This window comes from Alligator mississippiensis, chromosome 7, assembly GCF_030867095.1.
Source record: "Alligator mississippiensis isolate rAllMis1 chromosome 7, rAllMis1, whole genome shotgun sequence".
Taxonomy (NCBI): Eukaryota; Metazoa; Chordata; order Crocodylia; family Alligatoridae; genus Alligator; species Alligator mississippiensis.
Genome location: NC_081830.1, coordinates 15,441,276 through 15,466,639, shown reverse-complemented (window position 1 = coordinate 15,466,639; position 25,364 = coordinate 15,441,276). Strand labels below are relative to the sequence as shown.

General features: G+C 44.7%; 1 protein-coding gene and 1 pseudogene across 1 annotated transcript; both read left to right on the top strand.

Moving 5' to 3' along the window:
- The first annotated feature begins 8,986 nt into the window (after window positions 1–8,986).
- Window positions 8,987–10,492, top strand: LOC132251681 (olfactory receptor 13G1-like; annotated as a pseudogene).
- Window positions 10,493–17,425: 6,933 nt separating this feature from the next.
- On the top strand, window positions 17,426–18,418 carry LOC132251825 (olfactory receptor 13G1-like). The gene has a single exon (XM_059731748.1). It carries the CDS (start codon window positions 17,426–17,428, stop codon window positions 18,416–18,418), a length of 993 nt encoding a protein of 330 aa, XP_059587731.1.
- Window positions 18,419–25,364: the final 6,946 nt, after the last annotated feature.

The window sequence follows — 25,364 nt, the reverse complement described above, 5'->3', positions numbered from 1 at the left end:
TTGCTTGCTTTCTTTCTTAAGGTGCCGGGACCCTGGGGCAGCTGGGGCAGCCACTGATGAGGCTGGGAGAGCAGGTGGGGGATAGGGCCTGTTCAGTTCGGAGATTCGGCCAATTTGGCAGCAGACAAATCTCTGAATCAGATTTGGCAGAATCGATTTGGGACACTGATTCGAATCACTGAATAGAATCACTGCCCCCCGAATCAGCCAAATCCGAAGTGAATACTAGCCACTTTGCACAGGCCTACTGCTGATGATACGTATCCTGGGCCAGAAGCAGGAAACAGTAGATAAAAGGTGATCAAACTAAAGAATCAAAACAAAAGTTTTTTGCTTTAAAATGCATGAATCCAGCAAGGCTTGTTTCTGATTCTGTGCTTCAGAGGTAAGCTGCGCTCTAGGGAACAAGTCCCAGAAGCCCTAACAAGAGACATGTGGATAAATCAGACAGACCTCCCAGAAGTGGCTCAGGCTAGAGCAGCCCTCCCTCTCTTTCACAGAGCTGAGCTGAGGGAGGCGTGGCCAGGCTCTGGCAGGACACGCCGATTATTTCCCCCTTCTCCTGAGCTGCCCGGCAGGCAGTGTTTATCACCCCTAACTCAGTGTTTATTAGACCATTAAGAAAACAAAGCCTCTCTCCATTAACTAATGGAGCTCTTCTTAAACAGCTCTTCCAAGGGAGGAAATTAAACTACTTGTTGATTAGTTCCCAAAAGCTTGTCTGCTTCTGTCATCTCCCACAGCACAGACCTTAGCCAGCATGTGGTCTGCTAACTAATGCTGAGGTGTCTGCAGAAGACAGAGGGGAGGGGGGAATAATCCCTGCTTAGCAGGGAGAAGCCAGACAGATGCTCTGAGCCGAGCTGCAGCCAGAAAGCAGAGGGGAGGGATCAGCCCTGCTTCATAGGAGAGTTCCCGGCACAGTCCAGAGAGCATGCTGGGATGCTGGGGAGTGTCTGGTTTATCTTATACCAGCAACAGGTCTGCGACAGACATTGCATAAACTGGTTTGAGCCAAATAAGTTAAACTGGGTTGAATGTAGTATCAGACTTATCTCAAACCAGTTTCAGCCATTTTCCAACTGGTTTATGTGCAGTGAACATCTGTTCTGTTACAGGTTTAAACCAGCTTCTGATCACTTAAACTGTCTTATGTGTAATGCCTGTCCTTAGCTATATGGCATGGAACAGTTTCAAGTCCTGTGGAAATCAATGGAAGTTGAGGAGTCTCAGCATCTTCATAGATCAGGCCTCTTATAAATATCTGTTGTAGATTCAGTCCTGTGGCTCTAGCAGTGAGTGGGCACAGATTTCTTTCTTCTTAGCTTAAAAAAGTATATATAAAATTAAACACCAATGCAGGTAGCAGTATACGTCTCCAGTGCTAGCTGCAGTGCAGTGCAGAGATGCACGGGCTAGCTATAAATGAAGTAAGCAGGGCAGTGTGTCACCTTACAGACTCAGGCAGAGAAGCATGGGCTTTTGTAGGCTACAGCCCACTTCATTATATACTATAAATATGAATAGCATCTGATGAAGCAGGCTGTAGCCTACAAAAGCTCATGCCTCTCTGAATGAGTTAGTCTATGAGTTGCCACACTGCCCTGCCTTCTGCCTAAGCTTCAGGCTAACATGGCTAACTACTTTGTGTGGTGGGCCAGGAGGAGGTGCTCCTGCACTGAGCCACACACCTCACTGTGCCCAACCACCTACCAAGCTCTGAGTGCCTCCCTGGGGGCACCTCACATCTAGCCGACCCCCTTCCTGGAGCACACCTGCAAGCTTGGGGGTGATGCTGCCACCACTCAAGAGTCTTGGTCTGTGAGTGGCTCTGTGCTTCTTGAGGCACACAGGCTTTATAGACCTGAAGGGCACTTGACCCACTGCAAGAACTTGGGGTGCTTCTTATAGCCACAAGTCCAAATCGTAGCCTCTCTTAGTCAGCCAGAACAAGAGAGCACCAAGGCATAATCCAGTGCGTCTGCCAATAGGTCTCCCATGCCAAACTCGGAGGAGAAATTTTATTGGTTCAGAAAGAAGTCCTGGGGTAAGATACAGGGTAGTGCAAGAACAAAAAATACCCTTAGAGCAAACAGTGTGGCTAGATAGCCTTTGATTACACAGCTGTGTTACTGCAAACTATATATCTAGATAGGTTCCAGTAGACTACTCCCAAGTATCATCCAGAGGCTGGTTGCTTTCCTCTGGAGGCGGGCAGTTGCTTGTGTGTCCAGTTTCAAGCGACATAGGGAGAGGGCTGCAGCATTCAGCTGCTCCTCCTCTCTCCCCATGAGCCCTAGGGCTCCAGCATGGCTCTGCCAAAGATGTTTCAGCTCAAGGTAGCTCTGCCCTCCTTCTTCATGGAGACCTCTTTTATCCCCTATCGTGACCTCATCACTAAGGTCCCACCAGGAGCAGCCCCACTGGCTAATGCCTGGTGGTTTCAAATGACATCACCTTTCCAGGTGAGGAAGCTAGTCACATGACCCGCAGTGGCGGGGAAAACTTGAGACAAAGGGAACAGGTCCTCCCTCCCTCTGGCATGTATCCAGCGCAGGTTACAACTCAGGGTTACCAGAAGCAGATGGGGTTCTCTCGTACAACTAACTTGACTATGTTTGCACTACCGTGCAATCTGCAATGCAGAAATAGCAAAAGGAAAGAAAACTCATAAGAAAGGTCCTTGGCATATTACATCTTTGAAGTCAGAGGCAGACATGAGTCAGTGAATCCATGTGCATGCCAAAGATGGGAGGTAATTTTTGTATCCATATTGTAGAAGTGAGGAACCTTGAGACAGGGATTCCTTCCGAGGATGCAGAGTGAAAAGTTGCTCTGGGCATGTCTGCACGGTCCTCAGAGCAAGCCTGAAGTGACACTGAGAATAAAACCTTGCTCACTCATTCCTGCTGAGCATGTACAAGAGCCTGAACCCTATTTCCAGTATCAAAAAAAGAGGACGGGGTGGGGGGGCAGGAAGGATGGGTGGCAGGGGGCAGCGATATGCCCATGGCCTAGCTCTGCCTCTTACTCTTAAAGCCACAGGCTCCAACCCTTCTGCTGCCTAGGACCTGGGTTTCTTACTTCCTAGGAAGTTGTCCTAATAGGATTAAAACACAGGGAAGAGATTCAAAACCACTACACCAGTAGATACCTGTGCAAGGTTATTCTGTTTTACATCAGGGAGAAATAAAATCTTCAACTGTAAGTGCCAGAAGCTGCAATTACACAGCCATTGACATGCCATCTAAGTGAGTAAAGAGACATACATTTAGCCATAAGCTTTCTTTTGCCTACCTTCTAGGTGCCTGGCCTCTTACCCAGAACGCACAAATCTATTATAAAAGTACTAAATTAAATGTGCAGTAACCACTCTGCATTAATAATGTGTAGCCATGTCCCAGTGTGGCCTGTTTTGGTCAATGCTGTAGCAGAACCTTTGTACAATTTGGACACGCACTGAGCAATAGTTGTATTAATCTATAGTCCAGTGATGACTACAGCAGGTGGTCACACTCTTTTTCTCCTTCTTAGGCTAACATTTGCCAAGCTGTTTAAGGGATGCGGACAATAAGCTCTCATTAGCTGTCATGGTACTTCGACTTCCAACTCTCATAGGCATCTCAGAAAAAACCTTAGCTTTCACTATAACAGCATATTCACTGCTAAAAACTGCATGAAGTTTAGGAGGCCTGCTGTGTAGCGCACTCCTCTACTTATACCCGAGACAAGGAGTCCTGACTTGTAGGTCTCATCACTTCTGATTTAACAACTGGGCACTAGCACATTTTTTAATGGAGAGCTCAACACAGACATCCCTGACTGCCCATCCTGAACCTGCCCTAACCCTTCAAACTCAACCCTCTACTATAGATCACTGTGGAAACCACGACTCCCGGTAGAGAACGCCCCCATTTCTAGGGGACAGCATGTACTCCTCTCCACAAGCTCAATATGGATACCAGAAAAGCTCTGTCCTGCTTAGGGACCTTGTTCTAACGCCTCATCAGACCCATAAAATAGGAGTTTGTTCCTCCACCCTCTTCAAAGTCTGGTCAAAGGCTACAAGTACCCTGCAGATGTCAATTCCCAGTCTGAGGACTTTTCCAAGGTGTGTTGTTTCTGCTTGTGTTTAAAACTTGCCACTTAAATAATAATAGTAAGGAAAACCTATAACTGAATACGTTACCAACTTTTAAATGACTTCTTGAGACTGAATTATCATGGTCTTCTAGACTAGAGATTACAGGGATAATTGTGAAAAGTTACAAGTCAGGAACCAAATGCCAAGCTGGGAAGAAGATTAAAAAATTATAAGTCTAGTTATTATGGCAAAAGAATAATATATACCAAGGTATATACCAAGAGCAAGTCAAACCAGGGTCAGGAAACATATCTGCATAGAAAATTCAAAGCTAAAACCTAGGAACAAGTCAAAGGCACGATCAGGAACCAGAACAGGCATGGATATTGCTAAAACAAAAGCTACTCACAAACTGAAAACTAGAGCAATAAGTAATGAGACTCAGGTGCTGAAGGAGTTTCTTAAAAGCAGCCTCATAACCAATCAGAGGGGGTCAGTTGATTGTGATTAGTAGTAACTGGGTCAACCGCACTATAAAAAGGCTGCAGGGGCAAAGCCTCTGTAAGCTTTACAGAAGTAGCTCACACTGCAGGACAGGATCCTTACATGAGTGATCTGCTTTTCAGAAGTAGTAGCTTTATTCATCTTATCTAGTAAACCTTGGGAGGATTTTCAGCATCAGAGTTACTAGGAGGGTACTAAATAAGAGGAAGAATAGGGAAAGATGTCCAAGGCTTTACTGCTTGAAATTTGACCCACTTTTCTTGCCTCTTACAAAAAAAACAAACATGAAGAGGTCTGAGATGGGACTGGCTAAGGATATATTTTTCACAGTCAGAGGCACCTACATTTGCAGTTACAGCCCAGGCTGGTGATATGAAGTAATGAGTCTTGGAGCATAAATTGTGCTGTGTTCTGCTAGAGATGCACGGTTGATTCATAAGTGTGGAGGAAGATGCTGTGTGATCCTCTTGACGATGCAGGAGAGATTTGGTTAGGTAGATGATGTTTAGTGTTACAAACTTTCTAAAAGGCTTTCCAAATACTGGCTGTGGTTTTTAGAGGAGCCTGGAGGTGTTAGCTGCCCACCTCCATTGCAAGTCAGTGCAAACCTGTTCTCCAAGTCACTTAGGCTGTTTCAAAAAGCCTAATTGGTCTCCTCCATGCTCCAACACCTGACTGATTTTAATCATTGCTTCTAGTGCAGGTAGCTTGCTTCCCAGGTTTCTGAAGGAGCTACAGACACATGGTGTTGGATTGATCTCAGTTTAAAATACAAAAGTATGTTGAAGTGCAGAGATGATTTAGGATTTGATGAGCTGACAAAACTCATCTATGAACACTTTGGATGCCACAGGAATGCAAACTTGCACTCTGCTATCCAAGCTAGCCCTTAGCTCTCTAAGGACTAAGGCTTGCAAAACTACATAGGTTTGCAATGGTTGGACTAAGAAGGAAAGGATCACTCAAAGCAGCTGTAATTGCCCTGATTACCTGATTCCTTTTAATGGCTAGCTCTTTCTCTCTCCTCTCTGCACTTGGCTTCCCATCCACTGAGCAAATCCAAACTAGAAACAAAACTGGGACTGCTTTCTAAGACCAGAGGATCCCACTTAGGTTTATATCTTTCTGCTTGCACACCCCATGTCTATCTGTTTGCACAACCTTTATCTGTCTGAATGCATCCCCCTTAGCTAATCATATGAAGAATGTCAATCAACCCAGACATCATAAAAGCTCACTAGAGGATTTCATTAGGAAGGGTTTGCTGAAGGAAAAACTCTAAAATGTAATGGCCTTTGATGTGCAGATGTAAGACGAAAAAATCTAGCAGCCTTTCCTGAAGAAAATCCAGCCTTACACCAAAGACATCAGTTGCTGGGAATCTACCATTTACCTTGATAGTGTATTTCAGTGCTCAATCATCCTCTTAAAACACATATGCCTTATTTTTAATTTGAGTTTGTCTGAATTCAGTTTCAGTTTTCAGCCATAGTTCTTCTAGATGGGTTTTTCTCACTGTGTTAACATTGCTTCCCTCTGATGGTGTTCAAATTCTGGTATTAAGCCTCTTCTCAGTCTTCTTATAAATGAAAGTGATTTGTGTCTCAAATGCAAATTTCTGGATAATTCTTACACCTGCTTTTCTATGCACTCTCTAATTTTTCACTACCCCTGCAAACAGCTAGCACTCGCACACCCTTTAGATGTTTTCAAAATCTGATCTACCTTTAATAACCTTCTTCTACTTGCAAAGACAGCCAAGCATTTTAATTGATTCCAACCTCTCTGTTTAAAAAGATAGCTTCTTGCTCAGTTCACCCATTCTCCACGTTGTATTCAGAGTGTGATTTTTTTTTTTTTTCTACACTGAATGATTTTTTTTTTCTCAGTTTAAGCATGCAGGAATAGGAGCCGGCATTACTCCATTTGACATGTATGCATATATGCAATGAAAATAAGTGTTCATTCATTTCCAGTCACTCAGATTACTCCAAATATTTTGCATGAGGGTCACTGGGGGCTACAGTGGGAAGTCGGTAAATCTGCAAAGAGGTCACTGAGAGCAGAGATGGCCATGCATATTCCTGCCCTGGAGTCACCACTGCAGAGAAGGAAGGCAAGATGTTTGCCCGTAGAAAACAAAGTAGACTGCGTGGGGATGAGACTTTGTCCTCAGTACTGACTTTGTGAGTCTATAAGCAGGAAACTTGGTTGCTGGCAATGATGAAAAAGAGGAGGAGACACAGCTCTCTTGGATTTCAGTCTGAACTCACACTCTGGGTTTGGACTAACACAAAGGGCTAACAATGTATTTTCATCGATCACGTTTAAAGGATTTTAACATAGACTTCAGAGACTATCCTGCGCTCAGTTCAGGCAGGGTTTTAAAAGCAGCCTCAGAGTTAAGTGATAGGTCATGTAGTCAACCAACTATTGAAAGCCTTGCATTTGAAAGCTTTATTCCAATTGCATAGCTGATCCAATAAAAGATACCAGCCTAAGAAATCCTTGCCTTTCAAACAAAAAAGCAGTCGCTCCAAATGAAAATTACTGAAGTGCCGAAGAGAATTAGAAAGATGAGTTCTTTCAGCTCTCAGTGAGACTTGATCACCTAGCATCCACACGGTTTAAAAAATCCTACCATCATCTTCTATATTACTGGTGACCAGCCAGACTAGATATATTGATAAGAAGTTTGGGTATGGGATGGATAGACAGACCAACACAAAGACCACATAGATACCTTGGCATGAAACCAGCCACACTAAGTCGATAGCTACAAATTGTTTCTACTCAAATGTAACCTAGTTTTAGAGTCCAGGTAGCTTTCCCCCCACAAGTGCCATGTCAATTAAAGCTTGGACATTATTTCATTCCAAACACTAAAAATGATCCCATCGCTGTTATTTCTGGGCTTTTTGGTAACCTTAGGAAGAGATGTGCTCCGACTCAGGTGTGTGCCCCACATCTCGCTCTGATGTAATATAGTTTCATGTTCTATTCATTTTCATTGTTAAACGGTTGAAAAATTGACTGGCTACGTGTGTGGGCAATTGTTTTAACAGTTGCCCCCGCGCCGAGCCAAGGCATGCTATTCCACATCAGCAACTGCCATACAAAACCCAGAAGTCCTAATTGCTTTTCTCTCCTGCTGTTATCCCACAGGCAGATTTGTCTTCCTGTGTCTGTAGCAACCCAAGCTCTATGCATCTTCTAGAGAGACCATCAAAATGGGGACTATTTCCCCGTGTTTCATATATCCCATCTTGCAATATCAGGCAGCTCTTCACCAAAACCCATTTGGCAAACCCATTTTCTTTGGATTGGAGGAGGAAGGCATTCTTAAAGTTTCTAATTTAGTTTCTTCAGGCAGAATTTCAAACCTCCAAACTGGCAACATTTTTGATCCAGCTAGGAAAACCTCAAAGGAGTTTTAGAGAAACTTTAATCTTAGTACATCTAGAGTTAGAAAATAGATAAGTGGAAAGTTTGGGGGTCTGTCTGATTCTGAGAACTAGATCTAATTTTCCTGTTGGGTAGGAAACAAATATTGCTCAGATTTGACCTTGTTGTAATATTTTTAACACTTTTGGAGGCACCTCGTTCTACAATTACAGGGGAATGATTCCTGATTGAAAGGAAAGTAGAGACCTCTCTTTGTATGTCTTGTTTTCCCTTAAATATAGATATTATTACATTATGTATAGTTGCTCAGCTGGACCAGATCAGACTTTTAAGCTAATATAGATGGTGGAGCACGTATTACTTCTAAGCCGTGGCTGTATGAACAGTGTTCCAGATAGTACGGTGTGTGTAGCTCAGGTGAGTTTCTGAATACTCCTATCACTAATCTAATATAATGTGGCTTCTGTTAAGACCCAACTGACTGTTATTACCCTTGTCACAGCTGCAAAATCAGGGGAATATGGTTTGGGGAAATGAAAAAAAGAGGTTTGAGCTATTTATTAATTTTTTTAAGTTAACATGTTTTTATATTGCTCAATTTTGGTAGAGACCGTAGAAGTTTTTAGAACGGCAGGCTGCCCGCCGCCTTCAGCTACCGGTCCCCTCCTCAGTGCCTTAGTCCTCCCTGGCGTATGGACCAACTTAAGACCCAGGGCCGGATGATGTGGCTTCTTGGGCTGGATCCGGGTTACAGACCATATCTCAGATGAACCTGTGCAAGAGATTGGGTTGGATAGCTAGATATTTAGAAATACTTTCATTCGTTATTATCTGTTTATTTATCAATCGACACCTCATTTCATTCATTCATAGGTTTAGGCTTGCCCATAATTTTGATGGACTGCACATTATATTGAGGAACTGCGCAGCTCTTTTTTTTGTCAGTTGGCTGCAATAATGTACATTTCCATTTTCATTCTTCCAGAAGGAATGCCTAAGTAAATGGAAACCAGGAACCACACACGGGTGCCTGAGTTCATCATGGAGGGGCTCTTTGAACATCCCCACCTCCAGGGTCTGTTCTTTGGGATCATCCTGTGCCTCTTTATGGCTTCGATTATAGGCAACTCTTTGATCATCCTGGCAACTGTCCTCCACCTGCCTCTGCACAAACCCATGTACTTCTTCATTGCTAACCTGGCTTTTATTGACATTGTCTGCACCTCCTCTGCTCTGCCCAAAATGATGCAGAACCTGATACTGGGAAAGAAAACTATCTCCTTTAATGGCTGCATGGCTCAGCTCTTTACCTTCACCTCCTCAGGGGCAACAGAGCTTGTTCTCCTCACTGCCACTGCCTTTGACAGGTATATGGCCATCTGTCATCCCTTACACTACATAACCATCATGACCAAGAGAGTCTGCATCACATTAGCAGCCTGTATCGGGGCGCTTGGAACCATGAATTCCCTTGTGCACACATTGCTCATGCTGTGTCTAGATTTCTGTGGGCCCAAACTCATCCAGCACTGCTTCTGTGAGATCCCACCTCTGCTGGCGTTGTCCTGCAGCTCAGCTTACCTCAACGAAGTCATGGCTTTCATTGCCGATATTTTCCTAGCCATGGGAAACTTCTTGCTGACCATTGCATCTTATGGCTTCATCATCAGAAGCATCCTGAAAATTCAGGGTCAGAAGGGAAGTCAAGAGCCTTCTCCACATGTTCCTCTCATCTCGTTGTGGTTGCCTTTTACTACTCCACTATCGCCTACATCTACGTCCGGCCACCCTCTGGCTACTCCCTGCATAAGGAAAAGATGGTCTCTGTGCTTTACACACTTGTGACTCCTGCGCTGAATCCTTTGATCTACAGCCTGCGCAACAAGGTCAAAGTGGCCTTCAGGAAAATCCTCACGTTCTGCAAGGGAGATTCGTATTGATGCCGGCAAAAGACAGTCTCTGTTATCTCATCATTTGTGTTCTGGCCCCTCGCCTAGTGTGAACTGTTTTAATATCCTGCACTTCAGTGGACCCCAGTTAATACATATGTTCAGAGCCTCTGAGTTTTTTTTTCTTATTTCACTGCAGTTAATAATGATGCCTTTTGCCCCTTGTACGAAATGATGCAAGTTTTTGGTGAATATTACACAGTTTTCTTTGTAACCCTATTTAGATTAGGAGTCCATGATGTGTTACGCTAGATAAAATAATGTACAAATTGTTGCATGCTTTCTTTTAAATGTATGGTCAGAGTAGCAGAGCATTATTTTTTTCAGTTGGTTTGAAGCATGACAATCTATATAAACCAAACTAAAACAAACCAAATAAATTAACCACCGCCCCATTCTTTCCCTTCAGTCTCTGTTTTCTGTACAACAATGTGACTCCAAAATATTTCCTATATTTCAATTGATATCTGAAAGCTTCATCTACCCACGTGTAGGTCTCTGGCAGATTTCTATAAAATTGTATTTATGAAAATTCACTTCTTAATTCTCACTTAAGGCTTCTGTTCTAGAATTGCATCACCATCGCAGATTGGCGGCGTGGAAATGATATTTTGTTTCTTTTTAAATGTTTCTTTTTAATTGATTTTCACTTACTGCAGAAATACATTGATATCAATTACATAAATATCAGTCTAAAATTTATATATGTCTCTCAGCCATAGTAACCAATAAAGTGAGTGGGAAAATGGAGAACAGTATAGCAAGGGATAAACAACGAAAAGATTTGAGAGCAAGGAGTAAATTTAGGATTTACTTGCCAAAATATTCCAAAAAGAGTTGTCCTAGGTACTGTTATGCTTTTCAAAGCACTTGGTCTGTGAACATGATTTTCTGCATGGTTGCTATTTTGGGCATTTCATTACTTTTAAGGGCTTTCTTACACATGGATTTCCGGTAGCTCCTCGAACTCTTAACCCCTGGGTTGTCCACACATTAACACCTGAAACTAGTTTTAAGCACACTTTAGGTGGTTTAAAAATTAGGTCACTCAAGGGCAGGTTCATCTCTGATCTGTGTTCCCAGGCATGAATGTGTGGCCACTTCCCACAAATGAACTGCCCACTTCCCACAAATGAACTGCCCAATTGCAGTCCTCCACCATCTCAGGAGGACGTGTCCCCACTTCACCCTACTGTCTGTGTGGACACATTTTCCACCCCCTGAATTCTGCTGCCCAGAGGAAGATTGTAGCACCAAGCCACCTCCCTCTCCTGCACTAGGGGGTGTTATCTTCTCACCTGTGGGTGTGCAACCCCATGCAAATGGTGTGCAGGACACATGCCAGCCAGCCAAGTCACAGGGCATGCATGAGTTCACAAGTGGGTCCAGAGGAGGTGGCAGGGGGAACAAGGGCTGGACTGCGGTCCCCATGAGCTGGGACTGTCTTCCCAGGGCAGGCACACTAGCTCTCCCAAAAGCATTTTCCCTTACTGCTCCCACCTCCCAGTCACCCCAGAAAGCATGACCAGCACCCCACACTCCCCAATCCCAAATCCCAATTTATTAAAACATGAGGCCTGCTTTCATTTATTTCCTCTTTATTTCTTTTCAAATACTTTTTAAACTTATTTTTATTTTATCCTTCATTTCACCACCCTTCCCCCAGCCCCATTTCCTTTTCACCTCCCATTTCACTACTCATGCCCACCCCACTAATTGCCTACCTCCCAACTTCATAATCCTGCCCCTCCAAACTCATACCTCACCCCCCCCCCCACCCCACACCCACCTAGAGCAGTGATAGAAGTCTATCCTGGCTTGCCAGCCCCATAGGGGTAACACAGCTGTGCAGGTGATGGAGAATCAAAGCAGGTTTTTAGCCTTTACATGTGACTGCTCTAAATTCGAGGTAGGACTAATCAACTTTTGAGCAGCTCAAAATGCAATGTGTAACCAGGCCCTGTGCAATCTTAATAAGAAACCTTGCTAAGGGCACAGTAATGAACTATCCCAATGTGCAGGAAGACTAGCAAGTACGGCACAAGATTGACGTGGCTTAATAGGGAACTCTTCAATGAGCTAAAACACAAAAGGAAACTTAGAAGAAGTGGAAACTTGGCAAACTTCTGGGAAGGAGTATAAAAGTATTGCTTGAGCATGCAGGGGTGAAATCAGGAAGGCCAAAGTGCACTGGAGTTGCAGCTAGCAAGGGCCATGAAGTAGGTAACAAAAAGATGGGTTACTAGAAGTATGTGAGCAACAAGATGAAAATCAGTGAAAGTGTGGGTTTCTTACTAAACGGGAGAGGCGACCTAGTGAGAGATCATGCAGAAAATGCTTAAGTCCTCAATGCCTTTTTTATCTCAGTCTGCACAGGCAAGGTGAACCTGCTGTACCTAGTACAAAGTTTGGGGAGGAGGTGAGCATATGATAGTGGCAAAAGAACAGGTTAGGGTCTATTTAGAAAAACTGGATGTATACAAGTCTATGGGGCTGGATGGAAAGCACCTAGGATGCTGAGGGCTTTGGTCAATGTGATTGCAGAACTGCTGGCCATTGTTTCTGAAAACTCATGACTATCAGGAGATGTCTTGCATGAATGAAAAAGGGAAAACATAATGCCTATATTTAAGAAAGGGAAAAAGGAGGATCTAGGGGACGTCACCTCAGTCCCTGGAAAAAATCATGGAGCAGATCCTCGAGGGAGCCGTTTCTAAACACTTGGCAAAGGAGGTGATTAGGAACAGTGAACACAGATTCACCAAGGCCAAGTCATGTGTGACCAACCTGATTGCCTTCTATGATGAGATGACTCTGTGGATGTGGGGAGACCAGTGGATGTGATATACCTCGATTTTAGCAAGGCTTATGATATAGTCTCCCACGACATTGTCTCAGGCAAGCTAAGGAAGTCCGGGCTGGATGAATGGACTGTAAGGTGGATAGAAAACTGGCTGGAGCATTGGGCTTGATGTCTAGTGGGGTGGATTGTGGGGCTGTGATGGCATGGGGCCGGGGCCTGGAGCAGAGCTGCAATCTGCTCCCCACATGCCCCTGCCCGCAGAATTGGTGTCCACTGCAGCGACATAAGGGGAACGGATCATGGCTCTGCCCTGGGATCCAGCCCCGTACTGTCAATGCCCCATGATCCTGGCCCCCACCTGCCCATCCCTCACCCAGATACTACTTCCCACCCAGCTGCAGCCTCATCCTAGCCACCTAGCTGAGCGCAGGGGCCACTCGACGAGTTTTGGGGAGCTCTTTGGGGAGCCCAGAAGTGCTGACCAGCCTGTTACAGCTCATTAAAGCTCCCTAAGTAGCCTTCAGGCACGTTTCTTTGTGAGTGTATGTGTGTTGGGGGGCAGGGGGGTTCACACAAGAAAGATCATGTGAGAGACCATGTGGTGCAGGGCCCATGGGAATACAAGGGAAATTGTTGGGCAGTAAGGGAGAGGCTCCGGCTTCGGCTCCAACCCAGAGCCAAGGTTGCTGCTGCTTGGCTGGAGCTGGAGCTGCAGCCAGATCCACAATGTAGGATAAGCAATGGTGCGTGGCAGGCGGCCATAAGGAAATCAGTTAGGGGCAATGCACTGCAGGGGGCAAGTGCCCAAAGAGTCAGGCAATAGAGGAGCAAGGTGGAGGGGAGGCAAGTGGCAGGGAGGACAGAAGTCATGCCAAGTTTCAGTCAAGTTACATTCCAGCTCCACCTTTGCAAACAATGTCTTGTGTTTGGGAGCCCAAACAGAGAGGAAGTGAAGTAAGTCTGGGAGGATCCCAGGGAGTTAGATCCAGTGTTATTGCCACAGACAAGAATACATTTGATCCTGTTTCCCATGTGCCATAATCCCATTTAGGTGCACAAGTCCCGTGTTGCAACGGGGTGTGGATGTCTATCAGTCAGAGGGTTTTCCACCCTGAAAACTTTCTCCTCTCAGATGTGAAACTCAGAGGAGGCTTCTTGTCCTGCATCTTGCTGTTCTGTTAATCAAATGTCTCTCTCAAGTAACAGCTCCAAATGTGTATCTTGTCACAACCCAAAGTTGTGATTTTTTGTTTGTGTGCGCGTTTCGGCACCGCTAAATTATTTCCCGCCAAATTTGTCGCTTTCTTTGCACGGTAGAGCGTTCTGCTGCTAGAGAGAGCTCTGGTGCAGCGGGAGATTTCCCACCAAATTGCAGCTTCTTTGCAGTGTGCATCTCTTTTGCATCGTAGTGATACACGCTGTAAAGAATTTCCTGCCATTTGTATTAGGGTCCGCGCCATGTTATTGGCCGACTCCTAATTTAGGCACACGTGGCGGCTAGCGATTAGCTTGCTAGCCATACAAAAGGCTTGGGTAGTTTCTGCCCAAGCCGGAGGAGGGAGGAAGAGAGAGAAATTCTGTGTGAAGATCTCCAAGCGCTGTGGACCCTCGCGGACCCGGCGCGCCTCCCCTAAGCAGGCAAGCGAGGCAATAGAACCGAGCCTACGGAGCTTTCGCTTCTCGCCTCTCCCCGTTACCGAGCGCAATCCTAGACGTATCCCTTTCCTGTAATTTCGGACCCCGCGGAGCCTAGCAAACTCCGGGGAAAACTTATCGGACCCGCGGAGCCTGAATAACTCCGGGGAAACTTTTCGAACCCAACTTAACCGGACCCGCAGAGCCTAGCAAACTCCGTGGGAGCAATCGTTTTGTCAGAATCCTCCAACGAGGGTTCAAGCGGGAGCTGTGCCTGGAAACTTGTCCAGCCTACACCGATACCATCTTTGGGTGTAAGTAAACAATCTTTTCAATCAACCGTTACACCTCCGTGACTAATTCTAACTCGTGTGCACAAAACCGCCCCGCGGTTTCTCCCACCCCGCGTGCCTGGGCTGACGGCCACAGCCCGCGTGCACCAGAGACAGGTCCGGTACGACCCTGGTTCGCCCCTGGCTTGCCCATGGAGGCCAGAATGGGATCAGAATCACCGCCGCACATGGCGATGAGGGCAGGATCGGGGCCCGGCCCGCACATATCTGACTTCAGATTTTTGCACCCAGTGACACTCACCCACTCAGCATTTCAGCCAACTGATCTCCAAAGACCACAAGAGATGTTAGGCACTACTCCTGCTTATCAAAAGGGGACACGGTTTTAAGGTCACCTTTTTGAGGTTACCATGCAGTTACTGGAGGTATTGCACAGGAAAGTTCCTCCAATAGAAAATGAATTTAGATTGTTCTTTGTGCACAAAGGGCCAATTATTGCAGAGGACAAGAAAGAAGGGGAAATGCTAGCCCCATAGAAGGCTCTTTCATAATTCATCTCAAAAGAGGGCCAACATTTCACCTTGGAAATTCATCCTTGGAAATTATCATTCAAGTTTCCTGGATTACCATGAAACCTACAGGTGCGCGTAGAGACCTGTTCAGGTTTACAAAGGGAAAAGAAAAAAAAGTTGATGGAAATGGCATTTCCCTGAAGTTACTCATAAAAGGAAACATCCATTAAAACTTCTAGGGGTATTTTGCCAATTTAAAAGTTGTTTTTTTTTTCCTGCCAATTTACATGATTCCCACTGGTATTCTCCTTTGGGGCTTTATTTGAGAGTGAAATCTTGGACAAGTTCACAAGGGACCGAAGCACTTTCTGTACAAGGTGATTCTTTAAAATGAAAACCAGCCTCAGAAATGTAGCACAGGCTTGGAGTCTGTCCTTCAATTGTTGCTCCATTCATTGTAAAGAAGTCATCTATGTGGATTCAGGGAGAGGTGAGGATGTTCCTGATTTCATCCTTCCTTTTTTCAAACTTTTTCATTACTCTTTGAAAATGAAAGGCTAAGAGGAAACAATGCTCTTTCAAAACCTATCTAGCAATATATATGTATCTTACATTTTAACCATACTCCGATCGTTATTTGTGAGAAGGGAAAGCAAGTGTTATGATGTAAACTTTTAAACTCATAATTTAAAGTTATTTTGGGTGCTAACTACCCACTCCAACTGAACTTCGCTGGGATGAGACATCACCACTATTTTGGAGTGCTAGATTACTTTAATTGGTCTTACTTTTTTTTCTTTCTACGTATGAATGCACTGACTTTGTGATTTAGCTCAGTGTGCTTTGATTTCTTCAACTGTGTTCATGAAATTTAACCTCTTAACTGATCTCAGCTAGACATGAGAAAATCTGTCGTGACTCCCCAGCCCTCATCAGACTTGCTCTAATGTCATTGTGATCAGGATCTGAAGTCAGTGGGGGTACAAAGCTGGAGGTACATAGTGGGGCTAACGACAAAAGATTCAGGCAATAGGATCTGTGCTGAAAGAGTTTCCAATAATAAAAAATGATGCAAAGGGGGGGCCATTACTTAAATTGGTTTGTTCTAGGAAAATATGAAAATAGAGCAATATTGGCTCAGTGATTCTTTTACCGTTTTTTACAGCACGCTACATCTGTCACTCCTCTGGTCCCAATGGAGACATGCTTGTCCTACTGAAGGGGGAGGGGGCAGTAGTCAGTAAAAGCAATAAAGTGGTTTTAGGAGGTAAAAACTCTGAAGACAATGGAAGGAGATACAGGCTCCTATATAGGACAGAAAGGTGTCTTTAGGGAATACTGCAAAAGCTAGATATGAAAATATGGGAGTATTGATGTGCTGTGTAATGGCTTAAAAAAAGATTAAATTCCACGGCTTCCTTTCTCCTGCCCATTATAACAGATGCCTAGGAATGCAACTCTAATGAGGGGAACTTTTCACAGGAATTATTCCTGATTTATCCCAGTGACTTAAAGGAAAGAAAAGTCCTTACTACTTATGTCATGTTCCCATCTGAAAGCACACCTTCTTATGAGATGAACAGTTACAGCACTGGAACAGTTCAGTTCACTGGCGCTTATGTAGATAGTGGGGAACGCACATTACTCTTGAGGTGTTGGTGTATGAGCAACTTTCCAGGCCATATTGTATATGCATACCTCCTAATGAGGGGCATATATTCCAGAATACGGTAAGGTCTGATCCTGCTCCAGTGGAGCCTATTTCATATTGTTATTTTCTTCCCGCTCCCCTCAACAGTTGGAGGACTATAGATTCAAGAACTTACAATGTCTAACATTTACACGTGTTGATATTGCTTAGGTTTGTCATAAGCTGTGTGATTTGTCTAGAAAATCCTAAAGGTTTGAGCTGAATAGCTATTTGTAAATCTATGCATCCTGTATTATTTATCATCATCTTCATTACTATTATTAATATTAATGTTAAATATTAATATTAAATATAATTAATATTAGTATTATTGATAAAAATAATCCATCCACCTGTGGCCTGGCTGTCAGTTTGATCGACTGCTTATTATTATGATTATTATTGTTGTTAGTAGTAGTAATAGTAATAGTAATCCATCCACCCGTGGCCTGGCTGTCAGTTTGATAGACTGCTTAGCAGCTCTACTCATCAGATGTTTGTAATTGTTTAGATGTCTGTTTTCATTCCTACAGAAGAGCTGCCTTATTAAATGGAAGCCAGTAACCATACCAGAGTATCTGAGTTCAACATGCAGGGACTCTTTGACCATCCCCATTTACAGGGGCTCTTCTTTGGAACCGTGCTCTGCCTTTTTGTTGTTGCCATCAAGGGCAATTCCCTGATCATCCTGGCCATTGTCTTCCACCCGCCTCTGCACACCCCCATGTACTTCTTCATTGCTAACTTGGCTCTAATTGATATTCTTTGCACGTCTGCCATCCTACCCAAAATGATGCAGAACCTGATGCTTGGGAAGAAAAGCATCTCCTTCGATGGCTGCATGGCTCAGCTCTTTACCTTCACTTTGTCATCTGGAACAGAGCTAGTGCTCCTTACAGCCATGGCTTTGGACCGGTACATGGCCATCTGCCGTCCCTTGCGCTATGTAACTGTCATGACCAAGAGTGTTTGCATCACATTAGCAGCCATTGTCTGGGCAGTTGGAGCAATCAATTCCTTGGTGCACACCTTGCTCATGCTTCGACTAAATTTTTGTGGGCCTAACTTCATCCAGCACTTCTTTTGTGAAATCCCACCTCTGTTGGCATTGTCCTGCACCTCAACGTACCTGAATGAAGTCATGGTCTTCATTGCTGATGTCTTCCTAGCCATGGGGAACTTCCTACTGACCGGTACATCCTATGCCTTCATCATCAGCAGCATTTTGAAAATTCAGAGCTCTGAAGGGAAGCGAAGGGCCTTCTCTACATGTTCCTCGCACCTTGTTGTGGTTGCCCTATACTACTCTGCCATTATCTACACTTACATTCGGCCGACCTCCAGCTACTCGCTGGATAAGGACAAGCTGGTGGCCGTTCTGTACACGCTTGTGACTCCCGCACTGAATCCTCTGATCTACAGTCTGCGCAACAAGGAAGTCAAAGTGGCCTTTAGGAAAATTCTTCCACTTAAGAGAGTCAGCTTGAAAAGGAATAGGCTTGACTTTGTTACGACCACTGTGATTCAAACCCGAAGTAGCTGAGCCTGCAGGGAGAGGTGAAGTCTGGGTTCAAATCCCAGTTTTCCTAATGGACTTCTTTGAACCTAATTGGGCACATCCCCATGTGTACAGGAGCACACTTCCAGGGACACAAGAATTTACAGTGCACATTTGTGCCACTGCTATGTGCTCCAGGGCACGCCCATGCATGTGCACTCTGGTCTGCATCAAATTGTCCTGGGTGGGGTAGGGGAGCTGTGCTGGCCCCAGCAGCCTTACCTAGGCTCCTGGGGGCCTCCGAGTGCAGTAGCAGCACCAATCTGTTTGCACAGAGCCTGGCTGGCAGCCAGAGCATGCTTCTGGATGGCCAGGCTGTTTCCGGTGGCACATGCTGCTGCTGCATGTGCTGCACTGCTTATATGGCATTTGTTTGTTTTGATACCAAGACATCCCAGTGTCAAATTTGGGCCTTGCACTGCAAATTTGCAGCACGGCAAACAGTTGCATGTTCAAAGCATGTAGTTTGCAGAGCCAAAAACATGTCAGAGGGGCCGCAAACTGCAAGTATGCACTCTTCTGAATGCACCCGTTGTCTCTATCTGAAGTCGACGCTTGATGTAAACTGTTGCAACATCCTGGATTATTGTTCTCGCGCTGCAGTGGAACTAGGAGAACTGCCCTGCCCTAGACTGCTAGCAACATGGTGGAAATGTGCTTGTATTCATTTACATTATTAGTGAACTGCACTCATATTATCAGTCTAGGGTGATACTCTAGACAGCATTAGGCATACTGGATGCATCTACACGTGCAATTAATTTGAAGCAATAACCTCTGCATCAGTTTGAGCTGGAGTAAACTAACATGCCATTTAAACATGCACTCAGGACAACAGCAATTTGAGCCAAGGCAGAGCAGTTTACACCAGGGCTGCTCAGCCCTGGGCTTTAGGTGGCAGCATCAGGCAGTGGAGGGGCTGGTTGGGGCACAAGGGTCCTGAAAGCACAGAACTGTGTGGCTAGGCAGCAGGCAAGAGTCTGGCCTCAGAGTAAACTAATTAGCTCCGCTGTAGGCTAGTGCTGCTGGACACAAGTACTATTGCATGGAGGAGTTATTCACTCCACCACAATGCATGTGAAGATGCTGAGCAGGGCAGGTTGGGGTACAAGGGTGCTATAGTGCAGGCCTTCCTGCCAGCTAGCCCTGCACTGGAGCACCATCATAGCCCAAATAGCCCCTCCTCAGCACATTGAGCCAGGTTGGAGCAGACCCGGGCTGACAGGGGGAACCCTGGGGCTCCCTGCCAGCTGGGGCTGCTCCACCCCAGTTCAGTGTGCTGAAGCTCTGGGTGCAAATGTATTGCCCAGGAGCAATAATCTCCAGTGAGAACTGTGCCAGAGTTTATTGCATAATAATAATTTCATATGTTGTGGCTCTTACGGTGTCACAAATTATTCCTGATTGACTTAATTGTACCGTGGCATTATTTTTTTTCAGTAAGTATGTAAGAAAACTGCTCACATATCATAAAAATGTTCAGTAAGTATGTAGTAAAAAAGCTGTTTTTGAAATAGAAATATGTCTGCACTGTACGTATCTCAGCTGATGTCCAAATGCCGCATGCCCATGTATCTAACTCAGACCACTGATGTTAACGAGCCAATATTTCTCAAAATTAATTCTTTTTAATTTTTTTTCTGGAGACCTGCAGTATAAAAATACTTTCTGGATCCTAGACTGGCATTTGCAGCCCATCTACTCATTCTTTATGGGGTGTCAAACTAAACTTTCCATAAGACATTAATGAAATCTTTGGTTGCTGTGACAACAATTCGAAGCAACATCTGATGGGCCCAGGAGTGAACGACACAAAGGTTGCAGCAGCACCTGGTGGAAAAAGAGGCTAAATACATGTCTGAGTGCCTTTGTGTGTGCACGTAACAAATGCATGGGTGCGATGCTTTAATTCCTGGTGAGCCAAAGTAACTACATCCAAAGAGTTTTACTTTAATGCATCAGAAGGACTTTCAAAGTGTCCATCCTGCTTATGCAAACCGTCCCACAGTTGCAGCGCAGGAAAGGGCAAAAAAAGTTGTGTGTACAAACGGCCATTGAGGTCCAGGGTTTTATATCAATTTAAAGCTGATTGCTTCTCCCATTATTTCTCTCACTGTATTTCTCTTAAGTATTTTTTCAAAGTCTGTTGAAGGCAGGAAAGCAGAAAGAAAGGATTGTTACCACAAGCAAGCAAAAGCCATCCTTTTTCAAGATGTCATAACCTCATTTTTGCTGTATCACATACCATGAATAAATAAATAGTTGCTGTCTGAATGTCTTTTTTTGACTGAGCGCCTGATTTCATCTTTACTAGTGTTAATCTGGAGTTAATTTATTAACAATTATGAATGTGCCTTACTGTCAGGCTTGCACAGTGACCTATGATAATAAGATACCCATATCTACGTCCAAAAACTGCCTCAAATATTGCAAGCTATCTGTTGATCTGCCTTGCTAATTTATCACCCTCACAGTTCTCAAAACTCCTCCGTACCCCACATCTCTCTTTATTTCCCTGAAGATATTAGGCAAATTCATTTTCCATCTGTCTATTTTTAGGGTACCGATCACTGTAGTAACCATACATTGAAAACAGTGATTTATTCTCTAAAGCTCTTCTGATGATACTCGCCCCCTCTCCCCCCCCCCCCCCCCCAAATTAAAACCAGTTTCATTGCTAAGGCATATTTGAAGATCTCCCTCTCCATATGCACCTGCAAGGAAGCATGACTCCCTCTTCCTCCAGACACTTAACATGGCTTTCCTTTCCTCTTACTTTCTTTTTTACTGCTCAAAATACCTTGAGTCCTTCAGTTCTTGCAGGATCCTGAGGCATATGGGTTGTGGTAGTTTTGCTACCATAGGAATCTCCCAAGTTGGACAGATTCAAAGAGTAGTTGATAGGCTAAGGAGTGAAAACATGCTCCTCCAGTTTGGTGGTAGGGCACATTATTGCTCACAGCATTATATTAAAGGTAAGAGTAACATTAGTTACATCCTTTTTTAATTTGGAAAGAATACTTAGAAATGATGATGATAATCATCATCATCAGCATCACCATCTTCACCTTATTTTATTTCATTTTCACAATTACCACACCATGCAGAATCTGATCTGTTGTCAGTCTTTGCAGTCTTAAAGTCAGTCCTTATAATTAGTCTTTTTCTCATTTCTTACCCTTTGCTGCCATCTAATGACTCTGCCATGTAAGGCAAGAATTTCTTTGACATTGAGAAGCAAGGATTTTTGTGGGAGATCTCTTTTACTGGACTGACTGAATGGGTGGGATAGACTTAGACAAGCTTTTGAATGCGAAGTATTCTTCTTCAGGTCTTGATATTACATATTTTCTAGGCTTTTTGTTGTTTTCCTATATCTCATTTCCAAAAAACCTTTCTATTTTTCACTCCAGATTGCTAAATACCAAGGGGTCATTAACCACATTGTAAAGCAAACAACCATCCTTGATTTTTCTGGACAGTCTCAGATTTGGGGTGTACCCCTGAGGAATTAGTGAAGTGGGATTTTTGTCCTCTGTATTGAACACGGGTCCTGAGCCGGTGCAAGGTGATGTTCTGATGATGCTGTTACCAGCCCTGAAACTAAGAGCCATCCATCACAGGGATGCTTATAAATGTCTGCGGGGCTTCCAGGATTATACTTCCCGAATCTCAGTTGATTTACCAAACTGATGCATTCAAAATTTGAACAAACTCTTACCCTAGATTCTGTTTCCCTTTGTGTATCTAGAGAGGCAGCTTTCTATCTACCTATTTGGCTGGTTTTGGTCTCTGCTTGACACTTTGACTCCATAAACCTCACCTAATGGACTTATGAATTAGGCCTGTGTGAAGCGGCAGGTATTCAATTCAGATTCAGCTGATTCAGAGGGACAGTGATTCGATCGGGTGACTTGAGTCACTGTTCCGATTTTGATTTGGCCGAATCGGATTCGAAGATTCAGTGCCAATTCAGAGCTGATTCAGAAATTCGGCCATAGACTAAACAAGCAGCAGTCCTTGACCACACTGGACACAGTTGACTCCATCCAGTAAGCCTGTTGTGGTGGGAGGAGGGGGAGGGAAGAGGTGTGGGGTGGGGGGCAGATCTCACGTGCCCGTGGCCCAACTGGGCGAGCAGTGGCAGGGCATGGGGTGGGCACGTGCCCCCAGATCGCGGAGGGGCTGGTGGCAGGGGGTATGGGGAATTTTAGGGTGGCTGCAGCCCCCCATGTCCCCCGCTCCACTGTACTCTGTGGGGTGGGTGGAGCCATGGCTGTGTTCCAGGCTGGAGCTGGGGCTAGACGCCTGGATACAGCCCTGGCTCCACCTGCCCCGTGGAGTGCAGCCTGGCGGTGGGCGGCTGGGGCTAGCCTCACAGAGCACAGCCTGGCCCAGCCCACCCTGTGCATATCCAGGGGCACATGCCCGCTCTCATGCCCTCCCGGACCAGCAGCGTGCAATGGCAGGAACCCCCATCCCTGAGTCCTGTGCCCCGCACTGCCCTGGCTGGGCAGCTTGTCCCAACCCCATCCCGAATCCCTCCTTCACTGGGACAAGTCCTCGACCACACTAGACGCAGCTGCCCCCAGCTGGTAAGTCTGTTGTGGTGGGTGGAGGGGGGAGGGAAGAGGCGTGCGGGGTCATATCAACACCCTCTGCCCACAACAGACTTACCAACTGGAGGCTTCTGCGTCCAGCATGGTGGAGGACTACTGCCTGTTTTGTCTATGGCCGAATCTCCAAATTGGTGCCAAATCCCTCCAAATTGATTTGGAGGCTTCCAATTCAATTTGGACCTTTGAATGGGTCTCCTGATTTGATTTGGAGATTCAGCAGCCGAATCAGGCCAAATTTCCTCCAAATCGAATCGGCTACCGAAGCTTCGCACAGCCCTACTATTCATGGGGGTAGCTGAGTAAGTTTTGGAGAAAGTAATGGGAGGGGGGAAGAGGATCTTTCCATATTTTGCCCCAATAACTAAATTAAAAATGTTGAAATCGTTCATCTGGACCCACAGCAAGATGCCTTACATTTTTGGCTACAGCAGACCTATTATGAATTACACTTCACCTAGGAGGCAAGAGATCTGGGTTCACTCTCAAATACCTGAACTCTAAGGTCCCCCTGGCCTAGAAGGGATGTGCACCTACAAAACACACTTTCCTCCACATGGTGCTCTAACTATCATGGCACAAGTCAGGCATTAACCAAGGCCCTCCCCAGCACTCTTTTTGAAGCTAGGATGGAGCCCCTTGCCTTTCATAGCCATTGGATAAAATGCATGGTAGGAAGCATAATGGGAACACTTCTTTCCTGTTGCAAGCAAGGGTTTTGATTACAAATGAAGGATTATTCCTTTCCAGGCCACCATCTTTCTCGCTCAGATGCACACCTTCACATTTGCTCTCCTTCTACTGGGCCCACATAGCTCTAGGTTTCAGTTACCCAGCTTACTGGGGCCAGCTTCAAAAGGAGAGACAGAGAGTCCCCTGGAAAATGCCTGATGTGTAATTACTAAAGTGCTATATGAGAAGTTAGGTTTATGTAGGTTCAAACCCCATCTGGGCCAGGGGACTTTAAGCCTGTCTCTGGCTTCCTAGGTGACCCTCCTAACCACTTAGCTTTCCTGGCTAAAACATGGGACAATCCTTGCCCACTTTTAGCTCTCCAAAGTGTAACACCAGCTGCTTACAAGTTTCTGATTGTCTAATTTCTCAGGCTCAGCCACTGTCTCAAGGGATACGCATGTGCCCAGCTAATGTATAGCCTGCTGCTGGAGAAACAGAACTGCAACCTGCATGCAAGCACATTTCTGGAGCTTACGTGGCTAAAAAGACTGCTAGTTAGATGTCCAAAGGGAAACAGAATTACACTCTTCATGTCCTGGTAACCCCCCCCCCCCCCCCAAAAAAAAAACAACCAAAAAACAAACAGTTGATTCATCCAGAAATATAGCATATTGATACCTCATTGATTCATCCAGAAGCATAGCACGTACATTCAGATCCTGGCAATGCTGAAATCCCTGGTGCATCTGGGCTTTGATATCAGTGGGATTACATTTTGGAGTCCATCCTTTGGTGTTGCTATATCTCTGTGGGTAGTGAAAAGCTTCCATTTTCTGTGGTATCTGGTTACTCCATAAACAGTATTATATATAAGTTCATATAATTTTTTTCTAGATATTTGCATGACCCTCCTCACCCAAGTGTTTGTTGCCTTCTATGTCACAGCACCCTACAAGTTTATTTTATGCTATTTTGCACAAAAAGAAACTGAGGCACAAGATTTGAGAGAGATTAAGATTTGAGATTAAGAGTCTAGTGAAAAATGACAATGGAAGATAATGACTTCATTTGAGCTACACATATCCAGGCCATGTGGCCTTTTAGACTTCATTACATTTATGGCTTATATCCATCTATCTCCTATGGCTTTTGACCACCATGTGTATACTGGAGCTATTGATTCCAATAGCGCTAGGATTGATTCACATCTTTAAATGAGATGTTTCAAGGCTGCCTAAATATATTTGAGATTTGGATCTAAATGCCTTGGAATCCTAATTTGCATTCCAAAAAATGAATTCGGCCTAGATGTTTAAGATATTTCTGCACCTAAAGGTGCTTTTAGAAGCACTTACACCAGTCAAGTTACCTAATTCCCTTTGGTTTATGTGGAGATTTCTGTGAAGCCTAAGATACTTGAGCACCACATTTCTAATACATTTATTTTGAATCTTATTTTTAATGGTCGTTGGACAGCTTTAATTCCCAGGGAGTTCATTGAGAAATGCGTTTGTATGTCTGTTTTATATACGGCATATCTAGAATAGCTCTGAGCCTCCTAATAACTCTGAAATTATGACTCATCTTCATTCACTACTCACATCACAAGTATCTTTCCCATTCTAAAGGAATAGCTGCTT

What these genes read in the sequence shown, in the direction of transcription:
- LOC132251825 (XM_059731748.1), top strand. Translation starts at nt 17,426, where the DNA reads ATGGAAGCCAGTAACCATACCAGAGTATCTGAGTTCAACATGCAGGGA.